General features: G+C 47.5%; 1 protein-coding gene across 1 annotated transcript in view; it reads left to right on the top strand.

The window, feature by feature from the left end:
• The first annotated feature begins 253 nt into the window (after positions 1–253).
• Positions 254–19,061, top strand: part of MEPCE (methylphosphate capping enzyme) — a 34,520-nt gene continuing 15,712 nt past the window's right edge. Inside the window, exons 1-3 of the mRNA XM_069644888.1 lie at positions 254–2,305; positions 9,078–9,296; positions 13,670–13,796. Of these exons, the coding sequence (XP_069500989.1) occupies positions 893–2,305; positions 9,078–9,296; positions 13,670–13,796 (1,759 nt within the window). The 5' untranslated portion in view covers positions 254–892. The remainder of the gene's footprint in view (positions 2,306–9,077; positions 9,297–13,669; positions 13,797–19,061) is intronic.

Here is a 19,061-nt window from a genome sequence, read left to right as displayed (position 1 = left end):
GTGTAGGAAAAACCGACGTGTTATCTTGTTTAGGTAGGCCTAGTTATGCCTGCAACAAAAGCTTTTTTATATGCAACTATATCATATCCCTTTCTTTTACTTTTTCGGCAAGGTTTCGGCTGCGTGTACAACGAAATTCTGCTGACGACTATAGAAGGCATGAAAATCATTTTATGCACCATATAGAATGTGGCATTTTAAAGGCCAGCCAGAGGGCTTCAACTGGAAGGTCCTGCAGCGACGCACCTCCCGTAGTCATGATTGGCGGAGATGGGTCCTAAAGCCACGCCTCTCCGCCAGCAGCAGCGCCTCCATTGGTTCGAGAGGGTGTCGTCCAGCCCCGCCACCTTCTTCTATATATAGGCCGTGCAGAGGGCTGAGCACTTCAGAGAGCGCTCGGAGCGAGATGGCCTGGGCCTCAGGAAGGGGGCTACGAGTTCTAGCAGGGTAGACAAGAAGGGGCGGGGCATGACCGTGTACATGGCGTTTGCGACGTCACGCGGCGGCGCGAGGACAATGACGCTCAGGCGACGCATTTGAGGAGACGGACGGGGCACGGGAATTTCGTCATCCGCTGCGCCTACACAGGACGGATCGCCTCAGGTTCTCTTTATTTAGGTACCTGCGAGAAAAGAAATTGTTGTGAGCTGACGTCACGCTCAGTTGACATATGCTAATTAGTGGGCGGGGTATCTGAAGTGGGCGGTGGCGGAGGAGCATGCCCAAAATCCATCGCACAGTCATTGGTGAAAAAATATTTGATTGACTGGGCGCTCGGCACATCCACGCCCACTTTGGAGGGAAGCACGAGCTTGCACTGAGGAAGTTTTCCTGCCGTTGGCGGTGCGGTAACATTCGGGCGCCTAGCAACCCCAGTAAGCCCCCATGCCCGATGCAGAACATGATAGAAACACCCAGCGAAAAAAAGGCCAAGGGCGGGGGAAGTCCTCTGCCTCCGCGTGCCCCAGTCAACGCCCCCGCGGGGTTTGCTCCGCCTTCGCGGGCCAAGGAGCCTGAGAGCGGGCGGCCTCGCAACGGCTTCCAGCCCCCAAAACCTGTGGGAGGAGGCAAGAGAAGGAACAGTTTCCATGTTGGGGGGTTCAAGCACCCAGGAGGCCCTTTCAGCAAACGACGGAGGCGTGCCAATTCAGACTGTGAACCTGTCCTTCCATCCAACTTTCTACTAGGGGGCAACATCTTCGACCCACTGAATCTGAACAGCTTGCTGGATGAGGAAGTCAATCGTGCGCTTAATGCTGAGACACCCTGCAGCTCCCCCCTGCCACGCCGGGGCCGTGACCCAGTGCAGATCCTGGTCCCCCGGGACATCACTGACCCGCTCAGCCTGAACCAAGGCAACGATGGAGAGGTATTGGTCTCCCCCCTGAAGACCGGTGGTCGCAAGAGACACCGTCACCGCCACCATCCTACCACAACAGCCGCAGCACCCCCTGAAAGTGGAGGGCATGGCCGGACTGAGGGGGCAGCTCCACCTGACACCCCGCCGCAAGAGACGGCTACCCCTGCCGATGTAGTGGCTGCAGAGCCACTGCCCTATGAACTTAACACAACCATCAACTGCAGGGATGAGGTGGTCAACCCAGTGCTGCCAGCTGGTGTGTCCCATGCCAGGGCTGGCTCGACACACACCAGGACAAGCCACGGTGGTGCACACAACAGCTCATCATGTTCCAACAGTGGCAACATGCGCCATCGCAAGAGGAAACACACATCGAGTAAATCTGAAGTGGGAGGTGGGCATGTTAGTAGGGAAAGCTGTGAATCTACAGAGGGAAAACGGAAAATCAGCCCGGAAAGGGCGAAGGGTAGCGGAAGCAAAGCTGGTGGTGTCAGCAATTGGCATCCTGGCCAGCGGCAGCAACCAAACTTCAAGCCAGCACAAAAAAAGTTTCAGTATGGCAACTACTGCAAGTATTATGGATATCGGAACCCTGGGCGGGGGGAAGACCCTCGGCTGCGGGTCTTCAAGCCAGAGTGGTTTGAGGGAAAGGAGGTGCTGGACTTGGGATGCAATGTTGGCCATATCAGTCTGAGTATAGCCAAGCACTGGAAAGCAGCACGGGTAGTTGGGGTGGATATCGATGGAAGTCTGATCACTGCAGCACGGCAAAACGTCCGCCACTACCTATCGGATGAACTGCAGCAGACACGGAATCAGGCAGCAGAAGGCAAGAAGACCACTTTCCCATTGTCACTAGTGGTGAGTCGCGGTCCGATCATCGCCCCACAGCTACTGCAAGAAGGTCCATTAACGGCGTTCCCTAACAACGTGATGTTCATAAAGGTAAGATTGTTAGGAAAACAGATGAGTATGGGAAAATATTGTTTTCCAGATTTTGTATATTTGCTCCTACTGAACACCTAGATCCATACTCTGCCTAGCCTGAAACTGGCTGATTTGCTTGTAGATCCCTTGCTGCCTAATTGTTTGCCCGCATTGTTGGCTTCCCTCCCCTTTGTGCCTTTGCCCTCCCATGACTTGTCAATTGTTCTGTTGCTTCCTCAAGCTAGGTCAGCGCTCAATAACTACCCTAATAGCAGGGGTTGAAATTGGAACTCGTGGAGCAGGAGCTGGAAGTATTTCCTGGGTGTCAGGATTTTCCGCTGACCAGTAGCAACTCTTTATGCCCCAGGAGCTACTAAAGGCCAGTCTCAAACTGTGACATGCATATAAAAATTCATGTCTTCAACCCCTCTTTCCATTACTGTGTTGCAGTCTTGTGTGCCATTCCTTTTGATCCTTGGTCTCTGGCCATGGTGCTTTGATTGGCTTCACTTTGAGCATTCTCTCTAAATTGCTTTCTCGTTTACTTTTGTCAGTTCGTCAATCTTGCCTCTGTCATTTGTTCCATCTTTGCCGCTGCATAACTGTGCCACTAGATCTGTTACTGTCTCGTCTGTATTATTTTTTCTGTGATGGGTGGTGCAGAATGAGGCACAAATGCACAGCTAAAGGACAGCACGCTTGTCTTTGAAGCAAGCTGAGCATCATGGGTTTCAAACCTGGTCCGGCGCTTAGAGGCTAGACTCCTTCATGAAGTATGATATAAGAACCCAGTTTAATGTAAACTTCCGAATGAGGTGTCCCGTGCATAAAACCGTTCCTTATTTCCAGGTTTACTAATGTATTTGTTTCTGCAAAGTCACAGGCGCCGAGTTAATGTCAGGTAGGTATATTTGTGTTGCACCATTTGGCTTGGGGAGCCAAAAGTAGCTCCTGGTAGCCGGCTCTTATAGGCCTTATCCAATTTCGAGCCCTATAATATTAATGGTAATTGTTGTATAATTACTTTCTTGGTAAATGCAGCTCTTTTATTCGGCTACTGGGCCTGTACATACATGGTAGCTCTGCGCCCTGGATTTCACTTTAAGCGGGGGGGGTTCGTTTTTGTGCAAAGGCAGCATTTTAGGCCTTCCCTTGAGTGTTCAGGAACAGTCTGGAGAAAGTAACTCCTACATAGTCAGCCACAGGTGGAACTTGCACGTAAGGCGCAAAACTACCTGTCGTGGGGCTGAAATATCTAGGCGGTGTCGGGTAGGGGTACGGCACCAGTAGTCCTGGGGATTGCTACATGGACTGTTCACGATTGAGAGCCGTGCCCAGGGGTCATGTCCTTACATTTAAAAACGTGGGAGCCTCGTTAACATAACAATTGAATTTGGCGTCACCAAAAGTGAGGGAGTCCTTCTCTCCACCCCCACCCCCCAGACTTGAGCCCTGGATAGCTCTCAGACACGTGCAGGCCATCCCTCCCTCCATGACATCCCAAAGCAAGCCTTCCTTTAAAGGGTAACTTGCCTGCTCCCCGGCATGGGATGGGCCACGTTGCAGCCCCTGCCCCACGCGCATAGGCGGCCGTCCTGGGCATCGGCCGTCCTGGGCATCGGCCGTGCCCACCCCCGCCTGCCACGCGCATCGCAGAAAGAAGCCCCGTGTGTGTGTTGCATTGTGAGCGACGTTGGGTTCCCGGGCAGCGGTCCAGATCGTAAACCGAAGTCCGATTAAGCGGCCTTAGTGTTTACTCCGCGGAGATCTGTCTGGGATACACAAGTGGATCCTGAAAGCCAGGCCAGATTGTGCAGGGTGGGGAGGTGATCAGCTGATCTGGACTGGAAGCAGACCTGTGCGGGCATGTTCTCCAGGCGGGCACTCGCGGCAACTGGCCCTGGCTTTAGCTGGCACTTAGAAAGACCTGCTTTTCTAAATACTGGCTGCTCGCCCACAGGCGCGCACAGGATTAGCCACTCCGGGTTGCCCACTTTAATCAGAATTGCAATTTACGTCGGATTGCAGCAGAAGTGGCAACGTTCACGGGACTGGTGGGCAGATGGCGAGAAGCGATGGCTGCCTCTCAGGCTTTGCTGGTACAGGGAAGCTTTAAGCTTCTTTAGATCTTACAGTGGCTGCACCCCGCATCTGCTGGGCACCCAAGTATTCATCCCCTCCCCCAATTAAACATCCATGGTGGGCTCATTCTTAATGACTCTGCACCAGGAATCCGTTCTCAAAGGGTGCAAGATGGGGCCTTGTGTTGCAGGCAATGTAGAAAAGTTGTAGCGGGTGCTCTTCTTGTCTCCTGCCAGGCTCGGAATGGCCTCTATCTAGGCTAGGGTAATGCCCGAACCAAAAAAAAGAACGTAAAATGTGTGGCCCATGTTGTTATTATTATTGTTTTTTTTTTTTTGGTTTGGGTTGAAAGTGCCCCATTTATTTGCAAAATGTGGGTCCGTTTGATGAGTTACTTCACTATGCGGCTAGTAGTTGTGCCCAGTGTTGCTGATTCTTTACATTGCAAAAAAACCTCCCCCCTTTGGGTACTATTCAAGCAATCTTTCCCAAAAGGAATGAATTGTCATTTGCAACTGTGGGCCACTTTTTTTCATTGGTTTCGGAGGCAACTGCATGCCCCAGTCCGACCTGTCTTCTGCCCGTAGGTCCTAGGTTTAAGGCCGTTAATTTGCTTTCTGCCTTGGCGCACAGCCTTGTGCCCCGTTGGCAGTCACGCAATCATTTGAGTGCTGTGCTCTGGCCAGATCGTCATTTCAGAAGCATCCCTGCCTCCCATCTCAAGTAAATGACCGCAATCTCCTGCTGTATTTTCCTGTGATGGTGTTTTGCTATTTGAATTGGGCTAGGTAGCCATACTCGAAGGGCGTGTTACTCATTGCGGATTGGCTGCAAGGCAAGCCCATGCCATGCCCTACTTGGGTTTATTTTGCTTTTGCCTATAAGCCTATACACTTGCATTAAATATGGATGTTTGCTGACGTGGATCTTGTTTCTTTCGGCTACTGCCTTACTTCGGCAAGGGCTTGGAGAATCTCCTAATCACCCGATAGGCCCTCGTGGAGGAAAACCTGAGCACCTTTTATAGGGGTTGAGGCGAGGTGGGGGTTACACTGGTGCCATTACCCCCAGATTGTTACTTGTGTTTATTTGGGGTTTACGAGTCTGTCTCACACGAGAATAGTGTCGGCCTCAATGGATACAGTATCCAGCTGAAACAAAAAGTAACTTCATGTGGCAAACCTTACATTTTTTTAGGCATGCCTTTGTTTAAATGTTAACGCTTGGGAAAGTTGGGGAAATTAAAATGAAAAATGGCACAAACAACGATGTGTGCCTCCCCTCACATTCAAAGTAGTGTTAATGGCTGTGTCAGTGGGGGGTCGTGGTACATCCGCTTCCAATGTTTGTAGGTTGAATATGCAAGGAAATTAGCGTTTTCTTTGCTTTATGATGAATGCTATGTTTGCATGTAGTGTGAATCTGTTGCAGAGTGGCAATGGTACGTAATGTGTTGGAAGTACAGCACTTTTGTAGTCTGTCCAGCCAGTGTTATATCCGCCTCACGTCCCCGCATGCGCAAAGACATGAGGAGCGATAAAGGGCCCACCCTGCGGAAGGCAGGCAGTTCGGGGCACAATTCCAAACTGATGTCGCGTGTTCTGTGCCCACCGCGCACCAAGGCCTGTAATGCGGCCCTCATTGATCCCTCTCTCCACCAGCAGCACCGTCAGGAGGGATATAACACTGGACACTGGTGACACGCTCATGAAAATAAGCACATGCATAGTAATTGGCACGCAATCTCCTGCAGAACACGGTCATATGGATCACATTTTTTGGAAACAAGTTGGAGATCGCCTCCTCCACACATGGTGTATATAAAGGCAATGACTGCCACAAACCATGCCATATGAAGAATATGGAAAGGCACCTGAACTGCTAAACCACTGGATATCGCCCAGACTCCAGAAATCGCAGGTGAGGAAGAGCCCATCACCAATCGACACATGGGTGCACGCAGCATTAGGGCAACATGGCAGCTGGTCTCTCCATGCCAAGACCCAGCACACCAGCAAGGATAGCTGTGTCACTGACACCACCAGTGCTGTCCCCTCGCCATCATGGAGGTGCCACGGCCGCACTGGGACCTTTTGACCTCTACACCGATCCATCATCAGTGGGGCCCCGTTGGATGCTGTGGATCCGAAAGTTCGAAATGACGATAGACTTCAAGGACATAACGCCAAGAAAAATTAGATTGCACCTCCTGCTCAACGTGGGCGACAACATGCTGTGCATTTTCAACTCCTTGGTTAGACGGTGCAGACATATACCAACTAGCCAAGGACGCCCTCGCATCACGTTTTATGCTGCAGTTAAATCCGGGCTATGAAACTTTTTACTTTCTGCACCACCATGCAAACGGACGATGAGCCACCAGATGCCTAACACACAAGACTACGAGAATTAGCACCAGCTACGGGGACTGGGAGAACGAGGAGGAGGAGCAAAATCCACCGGATCTCGGCACTGGACCACAGAAACGTCGAGCCGAAAAAGGAAAAGACCCAAATTCCTCATAAAATATACAGGGTCAAGACACTTGAGACAATCGACACAGGAGCATCGGTAAATGTAATGTCAACCACCATGCTCCGGACACTGCGTCCCCTACTGGAACTCAAGACAGCCGAAACATTTGTCTATGGCAGCAAGACGTCACTCCCAGTAGAGGGACGGTTCAGAACCAAACTAAACAGTGGCGAGACGGCCATCAAATCAAAGATCTACGTTGTCAATGCTGGAATCGAATGCCTACTTAGGGGGGATGCAGCTGAAGACCTAGAACTGAGCCGCTTCATTTTTGAGGTTGCCTGTCTATTCCACAGACGTCACTGACCTAGCAAAACGCCCTGGCATCCTCAAAGGCATTGGATGCCTGAAAGTCATACTCATAGAATTACATATTGACCCTGCAGTGCAGCCCCGGGCGGTACGCCATAGGAGAACTCCATTTCACTTGAGAGACTGGTGGCAAAGGAGCTGCAAGAACTTGAAAAGGCTGGCACAATCAAACTAGTGACTGGACCAACATCATGGGTGTCGCCTATGGTGGTCACGAAAAAGCTGAAACAACTAGCAAAGGTAAGTATTTGGAAAGACAAGCGCCGAGCTAACGCAACGATTTTAAATAGGGCACATGTTAGATGAGATATTAACGGACCTTCCAGGATCGAAGATTTTTTCAAAGATTGACTCAATGGTGGTTACCACCAATTGAAACTGCACAGAGACTTGAGGTATATTCAAACATTCTCCACCCACCTGGGTCTGCGGCGGTACAAGAGGCTAGGCTTCAGCATTTCCCCCCGGCTTCCGGGGTGTTCCAATAAGCTATTGAAGTGATCCAATTTCTGAAAGAAGAGAACGTTCTTCGTGTACGTCTTCAACAGCGAGGCGGTATTTGCGGACCCACATAAGGTAGCAGACATAAAGCAGGCCTCCCCACCAACAACACCCACAGAAGTACGCAGTTTCTTGGGAATGGTAACCTATTGCTGCAAATTAATTCCAAACCTGGTGACCATGTTAGAACCACTCAGGGAGCTCACCAGGTCAAACATCAAATGGGACTGGAGCCTTGAATGCCAGGAAGCGTTTGAGCGAATCAAGACCTCTTTGTTTGGACACAACAATGGCCTATTACGACCCCACCCTGACGACAGAACTGTATGTTGATATGAGCCGTGTTGGCCTCGGGGCCTTCTTTGTCCAACAATCACAGCACAGGGGAAACCAAACCCATCGTGCATGCATCCCGAGCGCCTACCGAACAGCAGTATTTGCACATCGAGAAGGAGGCTATGGCGGTACTCTGGGGCTGTCGACACTTTCATATCTACCCCTATGGGTGAACATTCGGGGCACTCTTTCCATTAGTGATGTGCCTAGGCTGTTGGTGGCTTTTTTTTGCACATGTAAAATTGTTTCACTGCAAGGATCGGAATTAAGTTTCGATGAGCAGGAGCTAAAAGCAGCTCCTGGGTATCCGGTATTAAACTGTCATGGGGCTGCCACTGGGGAAATAGACACTAGTACACAGCGTTCCGTAAATTGAACTTCCACATATGATGCAAACGTAACATTTTGTCAATTATTCATTTCACCGTCAGCTTTAAATGTCATATGGTTGTGTCCTAATGTTTGTTTTTAGATTGTCCAGAATGCAGTTAACTTCACATAGGTGTGTTTGTTTAGCATCAGTTGGGCTGGGGAGCCAAAAGCAGCTTCTGGTTGGTGTTGGTGTCAAGCAAACACGAAAAAAACGACCTATTGAAAAATGTTTTTTTTTTTTAATTAAAATTTTTGTCGAATTTACTTTTTTAAATAATGCAGGGGGAGGCCTCCACCTCCCCCTACTTTCACCTATTCCCTTACCCCGCCCCATCTATAAGTGTACAAAAATCCCTAACAAATTGGCCATTTATACTGGCTTGTGTTGCCATACAAAAATAGTGGGAGAAAGATGGGGAGCTGCTCTCACTCCACTGGTAGCCATAGTGGATGAATAGTGGACCCCACAGAAAATCATTGTCTTTAGCAGATATGTTTGGGATTGCACGAAAGTCATTGTGGGTAAAGTTGCCGTTAGGGAATGGTGTCTTTGATTTATTTTGGAGAGGGGTCCATGGCGAGTTCTTTATTAATGATGTGCATATCCAATACTTTGATTAATCAGATGCAGCTTTCTTATTTTTCTTTTTAGGGCAACTATGTACTAGAGCGAGACGAGCTTCTGGAAGCCCAGAATCCAGAATACGATGTCATTTTGTGCTTGAGCATGACCAAGTGGGTTCACCTGAACTGGGGCGACGAGGGGCTGAAGCGATTGTTCAAGCGTATCTACAGACATCTTCGTCCTGGGGGCATCTTCCTCCTTGAGCCGCAGTCCTGGCCCTCGTATGGAAAAAGAAAGAACCTAACGGTATGGCACTGTTTCATAGCATGGTTGCAAGAGCGTGCGAGAAGTGAACTTTGGGTGCACTATATAGCCATTAGCAGAACTAACTGGTTTGTAAATGCTCGAATCTGGTATTTTGAAGCCAATGCTACTCCTTCCCTTTTTTAACTTCAGAAGGATGGCAGGTCATGTCAGCCCTACTAGGATTTAGATCTGATCTCGTTGACCCAGCTATCAGACTGCATGAGCTTGAATCCATGTGGAAAAATATACGTTCTGAGATTCAAATTCATGTAAACTCATAAAATGAGTATACCATAGTGTAATTGGAACAAGTGTATTAAAACAAAATACCTTGATTGACGTGCCGCTTATTTTTAGAATACAATTAGCAGTTATTATTTTTTTTTTTTTTAAATGCTCACATGACTAAGTTCATTTGTATACACATCTACTTTTATTATAAAAACAGTTAAAGCACACAACAAAATACAACCCACCCTGTAAAGGAATGCAGAGGAAAGACAGTTTCAAGAAGGAAAAAGGGTGCACTCTGGATACTGACAGGAGGGTAGTCCGTAAAGTAATAATATCAATAGTTCAAGAATACTTGGTTTCAGCACAAAGGGTGCAATGGGCTGTACAGTCTCCCTAAGGCCTGGAGAGAAGGACCAGGGGGACAGATCCACAATGTATGTGCTTGTAGATGTTCTTGGTGCTCAACGTGGTAGAGTTGGTTTCAGGGTGCTTTGCAGCTCCTGCGACTGATTTCAAGACTGAGGACCGCTGCAGGCAGTTAGGCGTGCAAAGCTGGACGGACCACTGCAGGCTGGCCTAAACGACGGGTCAGCAACTGTCTACGTGCTGTTTGGTGGGTCTGAAGCACTGGTCGAGGCGTCTCAGACGACATTCGCGACGGCAACATGACAACAGTCAGCAGTGCAGTTGGTTGCAGCTTGAGGGGCACAACTGGCTCAAATGTCTTGTAAGGAGGATGCTGGTTGAAGATTGTCGATGCACTCCTCCTAGCTTCTTCACTGGGCTTGTTCTTTAAGGCGGACGGGCCAAAGCGGAGGAGAGTATTGCAGACAACGGCCATGTCCTTGGTTTGGTTCAGAGACTCTCTGGCATGTCCCACATAGGAAACTTGCGCTAGCAGGGCACGCTGTGTGCTGGCTGGGTACCAGTTCTGGTGCAGCTGGAGGGTACCGGTTCTGGAGCTGCTGGAGTGTTCTCTGGATTCAGTTTCTTCATATGTTCTCTGGGAGATGTTTAAGGGAGGAATCTTGCTTCCATCTTTGGAAATCCTGGCCTTCCATCACTGGCGGAAGCTTTACAGCAGATTGTACCTTCAGCCAGGGTCCAAATAAGTTGTTCTGGTTACTCTTTGGGAAGTCTAAAGGAGTCTTCCCCAAAAAAGGGACTGCGTCCTCTTTTAAAGCAAAATGGGCAACAGTGATTGGTGTAGGTTAAGGCTACCTTAATGAACCGATCCTTGGTCCCCACCCACCATCTCCTATAAGCATGAGGTCATAACCAGAGTGCTTTAACAGAAAAGGTAAAGGGATGAAAACACGTAATCCTAAGTCCCACCCATCTTCCTGTCTGTTGTAGGGTCTCTTTAGTTAATAGAGCTCTCTGTGGCTCCCGAGCGGCAGGTCTCCCTTGAAGCTGCGGCGGGGCCTTACTTTTGGTCTCTGCCAAACCACATACTCGTACCTTCTGAATGGGATCCCCCTGTGGGCATGCCTACTGTAAATACAAAGTTCCAGACATGACTGGTCACTACCCTTGATACTGAGGGGCGGGAGCTGGCTTCAGATTGACACAGTGCTTATCAAAGGTCATTGGGGTTTCTAGTCTGCTTTGGTTAAACCTCTGCAGCAAGGCCACATATGTGCCTTTTTGAAGAATATTCTTAGTGTGTTAATTGTAGAGGGTAAATAAACGGACAGGACGGATCCATGGGGCCTTTGATAGATAATTAGGCTGGCCATGGCAGGGGTAAGGTTTGGTCTCCGCCTTCTGGAGATGCATCGTGTACTCTGCCTGTCAGATCCCAACTAAATGACAGGGTGGACTGTGCCTGTAGGCTGTGTCCACTCAGAGTACACAGGTCTGTCATGCGTTGATCATAGGAAAATGTGCTGATTAGCCCCACACATGTTCCAGAGGTGGTTCTACCATCATTCAATTTCATATAACATTATTAAAAAGCCTAGGTGAGCAAACGCCCACCGTGCTGGCGGTTCAATTCCTCACAGCCTCCGTCTGTGGTAACCAGGCCGTAGTCTGTGAAGAAAGGGGGGAGGGGAGGGGACTGAAGATTAGGGAGTATCTGTCATACAAAAGGGGTGCACAGCACTAACACATTAGGAGGATACTATGGCTTTGAAGTAAAGGGAATGTGGTTGTGTAAGTAGGGGTACATGGGTAATGGTTATGTTGGATCAAAGGCTGATTGTGAAAGAAAGAAGGTAAGAAATACTCGTACCAAGCAACTTTCAACTGATGGCAGTTTTTAGTACCTTGGAAGGAAGCGCTAGAATTCATGGTTGTGCAATGAACCCGAGATGTTCTCGTTAAGCTCTAGAGGCCAGAATTCTTTTTAGGCATCCCATACAACCAAAGGGATCTAATTTGGGGCCGACAGGCCAACTGTTAGAAGTGACTGTCATTGCATTGATTGGCTGTGAAAAGAAGTTGAACGTGCGGAAACGACAGTGGGGGAGAGAAAATGGGGCACTGCCCTGCGAGAGCCATGCCATCACGGCATTCCCATTTGTGCGAAATCACTAATGCGAGTTGCCCGCAATATCGGAGCAGTGTGATGTTTGCGCGTTTCTTAATGTTTTAAGGGACGCAGTGAAAATCCCGGCAGATACATGAGTTCAGTGGTAAGGTTGCACATCATCGCATGGCAGGCTATCTAATTCAAAGGAAATACTGAATGGCAACCCTCTGTTACAAGGCCAGTATGCATTGACGCTCTGGCACTCTTTTGTGTGAATTGATCCCTCTTGTCTCATGGGTTGTCAGTTTTTGAGGCCATGTGCGGCCTGGATGTGACCATCTGCGCGAACAGGAGAAAACTGCTCTTAGTTTTTGCAAACCCCGAATGGCTAAGTTCTACAGAAAGTAAAACTTGTAGGAATCATGGGCACTTTTAAAAGATGGTGGGCATTGAACCGTGTTTCCTGCAGCAAAATATATATTTTTTAATTCGTTTTGCTGCACCAACTTGTCCCATAGTTGTTTCAAAAACGTGTGGCGCGGCTTGAGAGGAAACACTTAACCATAAGCCTATACGAGCCTCGGACGAGAAGCTGTCTACTTGCTGTGTCTGGTTTGTAATTTAATTGTAAAGAAATGAAGACCTGACAAGCAAAGAGTTGTGGTTGGGGTCTATGGTGCTGATGCCCCCCAGTGATCACTACCCACACCCCTACGAGTGACTGTTGTAGGTGCATTGTGAGGTATGTCAACTGTGCCAGTTTACAGTGTATGTATATACTCCTCATATATACCCTGCTTCGATTTAATGTATGTAGTCTGGGCTGTACTGCATTTATTTCTGTAATCGAATCTGCCATGCACCTCTTCATGTATTTCGAACTACCCTACTCGTAGTTTTCTTTGTAGGTTGCTACTCTTAGCGGCCATCCTGACCCGCACATCTTTTCCTATTCTCCTTCAGCCTGGGCCCCAAGATAATGCTACGTCAAATTAGAGCAAAAAAGGAAGACTATTCCTGCCCAACACCACCTGCCAACCCTAGTTCACCCCACAGTAATTATGTATGCAGTCACATAACGTTAGATCTAGTCACTTGTCACCCAGAGTTGTAGGTGGACACATTTAGTCTGACCTGTTGTGGGTAATTCAAGTGTCGCTCTCCTCCTCTCCCCCATGGTTTTAATAGGACTCCCCATCCAATGGCTGCTTTGACCATACTACCAAAACACGTCGTGCTAAATGTCCACCCACAAACTGGTCGTCGAAACTACAATATACCATACAGGACATATTAAATGGACTTTTGTACATTAATTTCTATGGCTGTTACTCGTGTAGTATTTGCAAACACTCAGTCGTAAGAATTGTAGTGCGCAAGTACTGCAATGTTGCCTATAAATTTAAAATACAATAAACTGCAAATGACAAAACTATCGTCATTGCCAATTTTGTGGTTTTAAAAAAAAAATTTCTTATGCAGAGTAAAATATGCTTTGCAAATGGATCCCAGCAAATGGTGGATAGTTTGCTATGCTTTTGCCAAAGACTAACTCGTTTTCTCTAGTGTAGTTTGCTCATGGAATCTTGATATATTGAATTGAAAATAAAATGCTTTACATGTTTACCTTACTCTAATTTTTGCATTGCCTCCTTTTGTACAGGAAGCCATCTATAAAAACTACTGTCGCATACGATTCAAGCCAGAGCAATTCACGTCATATTTGGTGTCTCCAGATGTTGGCTTCACCAGATATGAACTTGTGGGAACTCCGCAAAGCACAACAAAAGGTAAGCACTGCAAGTGGGCAAATATAAAGCTGAATATCTTTACAAAACAGTGTTTCTTTTTTCCTTTCTCCAACAATGCACCTTTGATTACCCAGTCTTATTCTCAGCTAACATTGTGATGGGGAATGTTCACTGGCTTGGTGTATCTTCCCAAACCTACACAAAAACACACAACTTGAGGTTCCTCGGCTCACCTAGTTGTAGCTCTTCTCAAGCAGTCAAACCCAACTCTTAGTATGTGAACGAGACTGACAAAAAAATACATGGAGTAAAAACTAAACTGTAAAGAAAGTGCTGTGCTCGGTCACAAAGTCTGTGCTGTCCACAAAGGAAGACATTTCAAGATTAACCGAGATTTACTTGGGGGGGGGGGGGGGGGGAATATACAAGAGTGTGGTCAAAGGAATGCCACGAAAGATCAAATGGTCACATTTTCCTGATGTAGGGTAATCTGTCTCAAGAATATGGTTTGTAGATGCTTCCTGGGTCTCCATGTTGTAACTCATTTGCAAAGATCCCAGATACCCTCCTTTCCTTGTCTTGCAGTCCCATGTGGAGATAGATTTGCTCTTTGGTACTGTGACAAGTTGGCCTGGAAGTTTGGTTCTGCTTTGGGGTCAAATGTGTAGGTGTGGGGTTGCAGGAGGTGGTAGGGAGGTTTTCTAAAGAAAGCCGAAGAGGTCAGCCAGGTTAAAAACCACAGTCATGGCCATGATCCAGATGTTACCCATTTCCAACAGCTTTTCCTTGGCAATTCACTGCTTGGGTCCTGGCTTTTCTTGTCCCTGGCTCTGAGCTACCTGTAGCCTCCTGAGTATGATGCCACATGGTCCTTTTACTCCACCTGCCTCCTCACCCTGTAGGTTTGTGGTGCATGCATGCCTCGCCTCCTTAGTTAGTCTCCCCCCTGCCTTCTCCCAAATCGTTCTCCACTGCCTTAGGTCTACTTTTAATTCCTCCTTTTTTTTCCCCCACCTCTCTTGGTGCTTCTCTCTACCACCTCCTTTTGATTCTCTCATACTCCACTCCTGCCTGACATCTTTCAGCCTCTCTTTACACCATTTGCATCCAAAGATTGTCCACCAAACACCCGCACTGACCCGTGGGACTCCACCCCCTGAGTGTGCGTAACAGGATTGTGTGCACCTGGGTTCTTTGGTTGCTCCTGAAGAAGATTGTTGGATTGTGGCATAGAAATTGGTATGTTTAATTGAATGTCCAAGACTGGGGCTTTGAGAGACTTAGCTGCCAATTGGATTCTGCAGACATTGCACACATGCATGGAAATTGGTGTACCTCTCTCCACACATACCACTTCTGCATGGGCTCCCTACTTTGCGGAACACCTGTCCCGTGGGAGTGAATCTTTTCCGTAGATGCTGTGGGACACAGTTGCTTAAGGCTACTTGCGGGTAATTGATAATCTGCTTTATCGGGTATAGTTTTGAAAATGATACACTTTTAAGGGGCAGGCTGCAGGCTGCATTGTGTATTAACTTAGCATTGTGAATGCTCGCAGCACTAGGGATCCGCCCCAGGGTTTGTGTGGTAAGCTCCTGCTGTCTGCCTGTGGCATGGTTGGGCTAGCTATGGGGATCTCGCGCTTCCCACCCCTGGGCTAAGCATCCTGTAGCTTGTGGTGGCACCCATGTGCTTGGCAATTGCTTTCTCTCCCTGGTCACAATCCACATAGAGGTTAAGCAGGGGTCTTCATCACACCACTGTATAAAACCTATGACACCTAGTCTGACAATGTGTACCCCGTGGCACTTTAGGGCTTGTATTAACTCTACTGGTGTTCAGTTCTTTTAAAAATGGGAAATGGTGGCAGTTTCACTGTTCTATCCTCCTGTATAGGGAAGTGCTGCAAATGATGGGTAAGCGCTGCTGTTTCAATGTATTTTATTTTTCAATCGGAGCATCAACTTGAGATGTCGATCCAGTGGTTCTGAGGGCTGCAAAGCAATTTTTTCAAAAGAGAATTTAAATGTTGCTTCAGGGCAGGGACATTCTTAAATCCTACTGGACCTGCAGGGCGAGTTCCTTTGTTTACATATCAGACTTGAGAGAAATGCACTCTACCCATGGAGAAGGGTGACAAAATAAGGTATACTGACCTATACTTTTACACTTTTTGGGTTATTAAAGTCTTATGCCCACAGTGTGAAACATGTTGTCCGAGTTTTTGCTCTTCAACTTCTAACAACGCAACTTAAAAATGTTTCCTTGACATGGGGATTCTCCTTTCCTTGTATAAAGATCTTGCTTAAAGGAGAACTCCAAGACAACATCGTGTTTGACATTCAAAGAAAATAACAATGCAGTTAACTATTAACCAGTCGTTACCAGAATACTGGGTGGCCCATTCAACAAGAATGTAAGCTGTTCCTTGTTTTAGATATCTTCCTCAAGGAAAATGGAGCAGTGCACACTGTTTTATGTGTTTTTAACTTGTCTGTACCCCTCCACCCCCACTGTCTGTGGAAGGGGGATGAGGGCTCCTCCCCGTGCCCCATTTACCCACCTCGCCATGACCCCCCCCCCCCCCCCGCACAACCTCCGACCCCCAAACACGACCTATATATTGTAATTGTTGTGACCAGAGGGGAAAAAGGCACAAGTGATGTGCACGAGGAAAGTTGACACTTCATGTGATGTGCAAATCCATTAGTTGAGATCTCGCCTGAACAGCATTTGCATTAGGGCAGCCAGGCAGCACTGAAGAACCTTATGTTGTGGTATTCCTGCCATCCATTCGGGTACTGAAGCACCTTGCATATTTGTTTGTTATAATCTTGCCCATGGAAGATCTGTAACTTTGAGACATGCATTTTGTACTTCAAAGCTTGAAAGTGACCGCACACTGGAAAGCCAATTAAAAAAATGGTCTAAATGCTTTGTCCAAAGGTGCGGTTACCTTTCAGCTCCTCCTACCTTTGCAAGATTGTGTTTACTGCTGCATTGTGTTCCAACATTAGGAAAGACCACCACTGGTTAAAAATCAGCGACAGAGTCCTTCACAAGACACTATCGCTCACCCACAAAGGGCTCAACAACACAGCCCCGCCCCCCTTACATCTCGTCCAGACTGACCAGAAAATCGTCCAGCCACCACACCAGGGCTACTAACCACTTCCTGCTAGAAACCCCCATATTTAGACGATCCAAAGCGGGCGGAGTAAGCTTCCCTGTTAGAGCTGCCCAGGCTTGGAATGCATTGCCCACTGCACTGAGAGCTAACCTACCCTACTCTAGTTTTAGATGTAAGGTAAAAAACTGGCTCGGGTCCAACGACAACTAATTTCGCTGTACCTAACTGCCGTGATACTCCTGAAACCCGGTTCTAAGACTATTTTGCTTTCACCCTTTTACCTCTTTGTATATATGTACTCTCAACACTGTAACATGTTAGTTCTCATCTCAACTGCTTGTATTGCACTGTATTGACATGTTTCTTATCCTTTGTATGCAACCTAAGCTTAAGTATCCGTGTACCTGCTGCGCCCGGCTACCCCTGGGTTTTGTGCGCATTATCAAATAATAAAATGTACGATCTTTACAACCGAAATCTGCACCTCTGAGCTTATGCCCCATGTTACGCACAGCCAAAGCTTCCCAGGTGTATCTTGCAGTGTCTGCAGAATATGTGGAACAACTCACTGGCACTTTTGCTTTTAACCCAGCTTTGGCACCAAACATTGAAAGAACACCATCCGTGCAGCTACCAACAAAGGCATCCCATTTTAAGCCCTGGAAACGTAGGAATTGATCACGAATGTGTAGGAATTCAGAAGTGTGTTCTCTGCCCTGGATTGATTTACAAAATAAATCCTCCCAACATTTCAGCCATGGCAATATTTTACATGAGCAATCCAATACGCTCCATCGAAATGAGATTTTGAAATGTCAATAGCTCATACAACTGTAGGGCAAATTGTGTTTCATGGGTAATATTCTGTACTGATATCCGAGTATGGGTCCGTGATGCGGCAGCTGATTGTTCTGACAGTGGGATCGTTTTGCATTTCTCTGCTGCCCTGTCACCAATCATTACCCAGTTCACAGCAAGAATTGTTGGTTGAATCCCTTTCAGTACATCTGTAAAGGCTTTTTTTGCCAAGATAGTATGGAATATGGTAAGAAGCTTTCAAGGCATTTGCAGGCCTAGTGGCCCCATTTTAAAAATGTCTTTTTACTGCATTTCTCTTTTTGTTATGCCATGCAACTACTTCAAGTTAAAAATGCCCCCAAAAAGATTTAAAAGGGCAAAAAAATTACCAATTTATTTATTAGCTGTTTTTAAGCATGCATCAGCCCTTAGGCACGGTGGTGCTGTTGCAGAGCATCTTGCTGGTTACAGTGGCTAAAGAAAGCTTGGTGGTTACATAGCAATCCGTGGTTACGATACAAGCTTAAAGGTTACATGGGAAGCAGTCAGCTTAGTTACCAGATATGCACTGTGGGGGAGAGGAGGAGCTAGTTGAACAGAGTGGTTTTGAGGGATTTGCGAAAGGTGGATGAGGGTTCAGCTCTGAGTGCCTTGGGTAGGGCATTCCAAAGTTTGGGTGCTATGGGAGGAAAACCAATGCCCCTGGTGTTTGCTCTTTTAATAGAGGGAACGTGGAGTTGGTTGGCATGATTTCTTTTTGGGTGTGTCGTCTCTGGAGATGGTTTCTGATAGGTAGGATGGGTTAGAGAGATTGATGCATTTGTGTGTTAGGATCTTAACTGGAAGCCAGTGGGCTGCGAGATGTGGTCTCTTTTGGGATGCAGAGGGCTGCGCCAAGCCCATTGCTTTGTACTGTTTGGAGTCTATTGGAGTTTTTAGCTGAGGTGCCTGCAAGGGGAGCATTACAGTAATAAAGTTTAGCTCCTATACTGGCAAAGGCGATAGAAAGGCAGTTTTGGGTGATTAGAAAAGGTTTTATGGCATTTATAAGTTTGGTGGTGTGGGCGGAGGCAATAGCGTTAACCTGTCGCAACATTGTGAGGGTCGAGTTTAAGGGTCATTACTGAGGTGGAGACAGGTATGGTAGTGTTGCCGATGACAAAGTTGTCATATTTCTGGTTGAGTTTGGGCAGTATTTCCTTGGGACCTAGGCGGATGATCTCTATTTTGTTCCTATTTAAGCAGAGACCATTGGCTGCCATCCAAGTTTGGATGGTAGTGTGAATTTGAAGGAGAGTTGCTGCGTCTTGGTCGAAAGAGCCAGTGAGAGGGAGGAGAACTTGGGTATCATCGACATTAATTTGTGTAGGCAATGC

This window comes from Ambystoma mexicanum, chromosome 1p (genome assembly GCF_040938575.1).
Source record: "Ambystoma mexicanum isolate Mex_15411 chromosome 1p, UKY_AmexF1_1, whole genome shotgun sequence".
NCBI classification, from domain to species: domain Eukaryota; kingdom Metazoa; phylum Chordata; class Amphibia; order Caudata; family Ambystomatidae; genus Ambystoma; species Ambystoma mexicanum.
The sequence above is the reverse complement of the archived record's forward strand: the minus strand, read 5'-3'. Positions and strand labels throughout refer to the sequence as shown.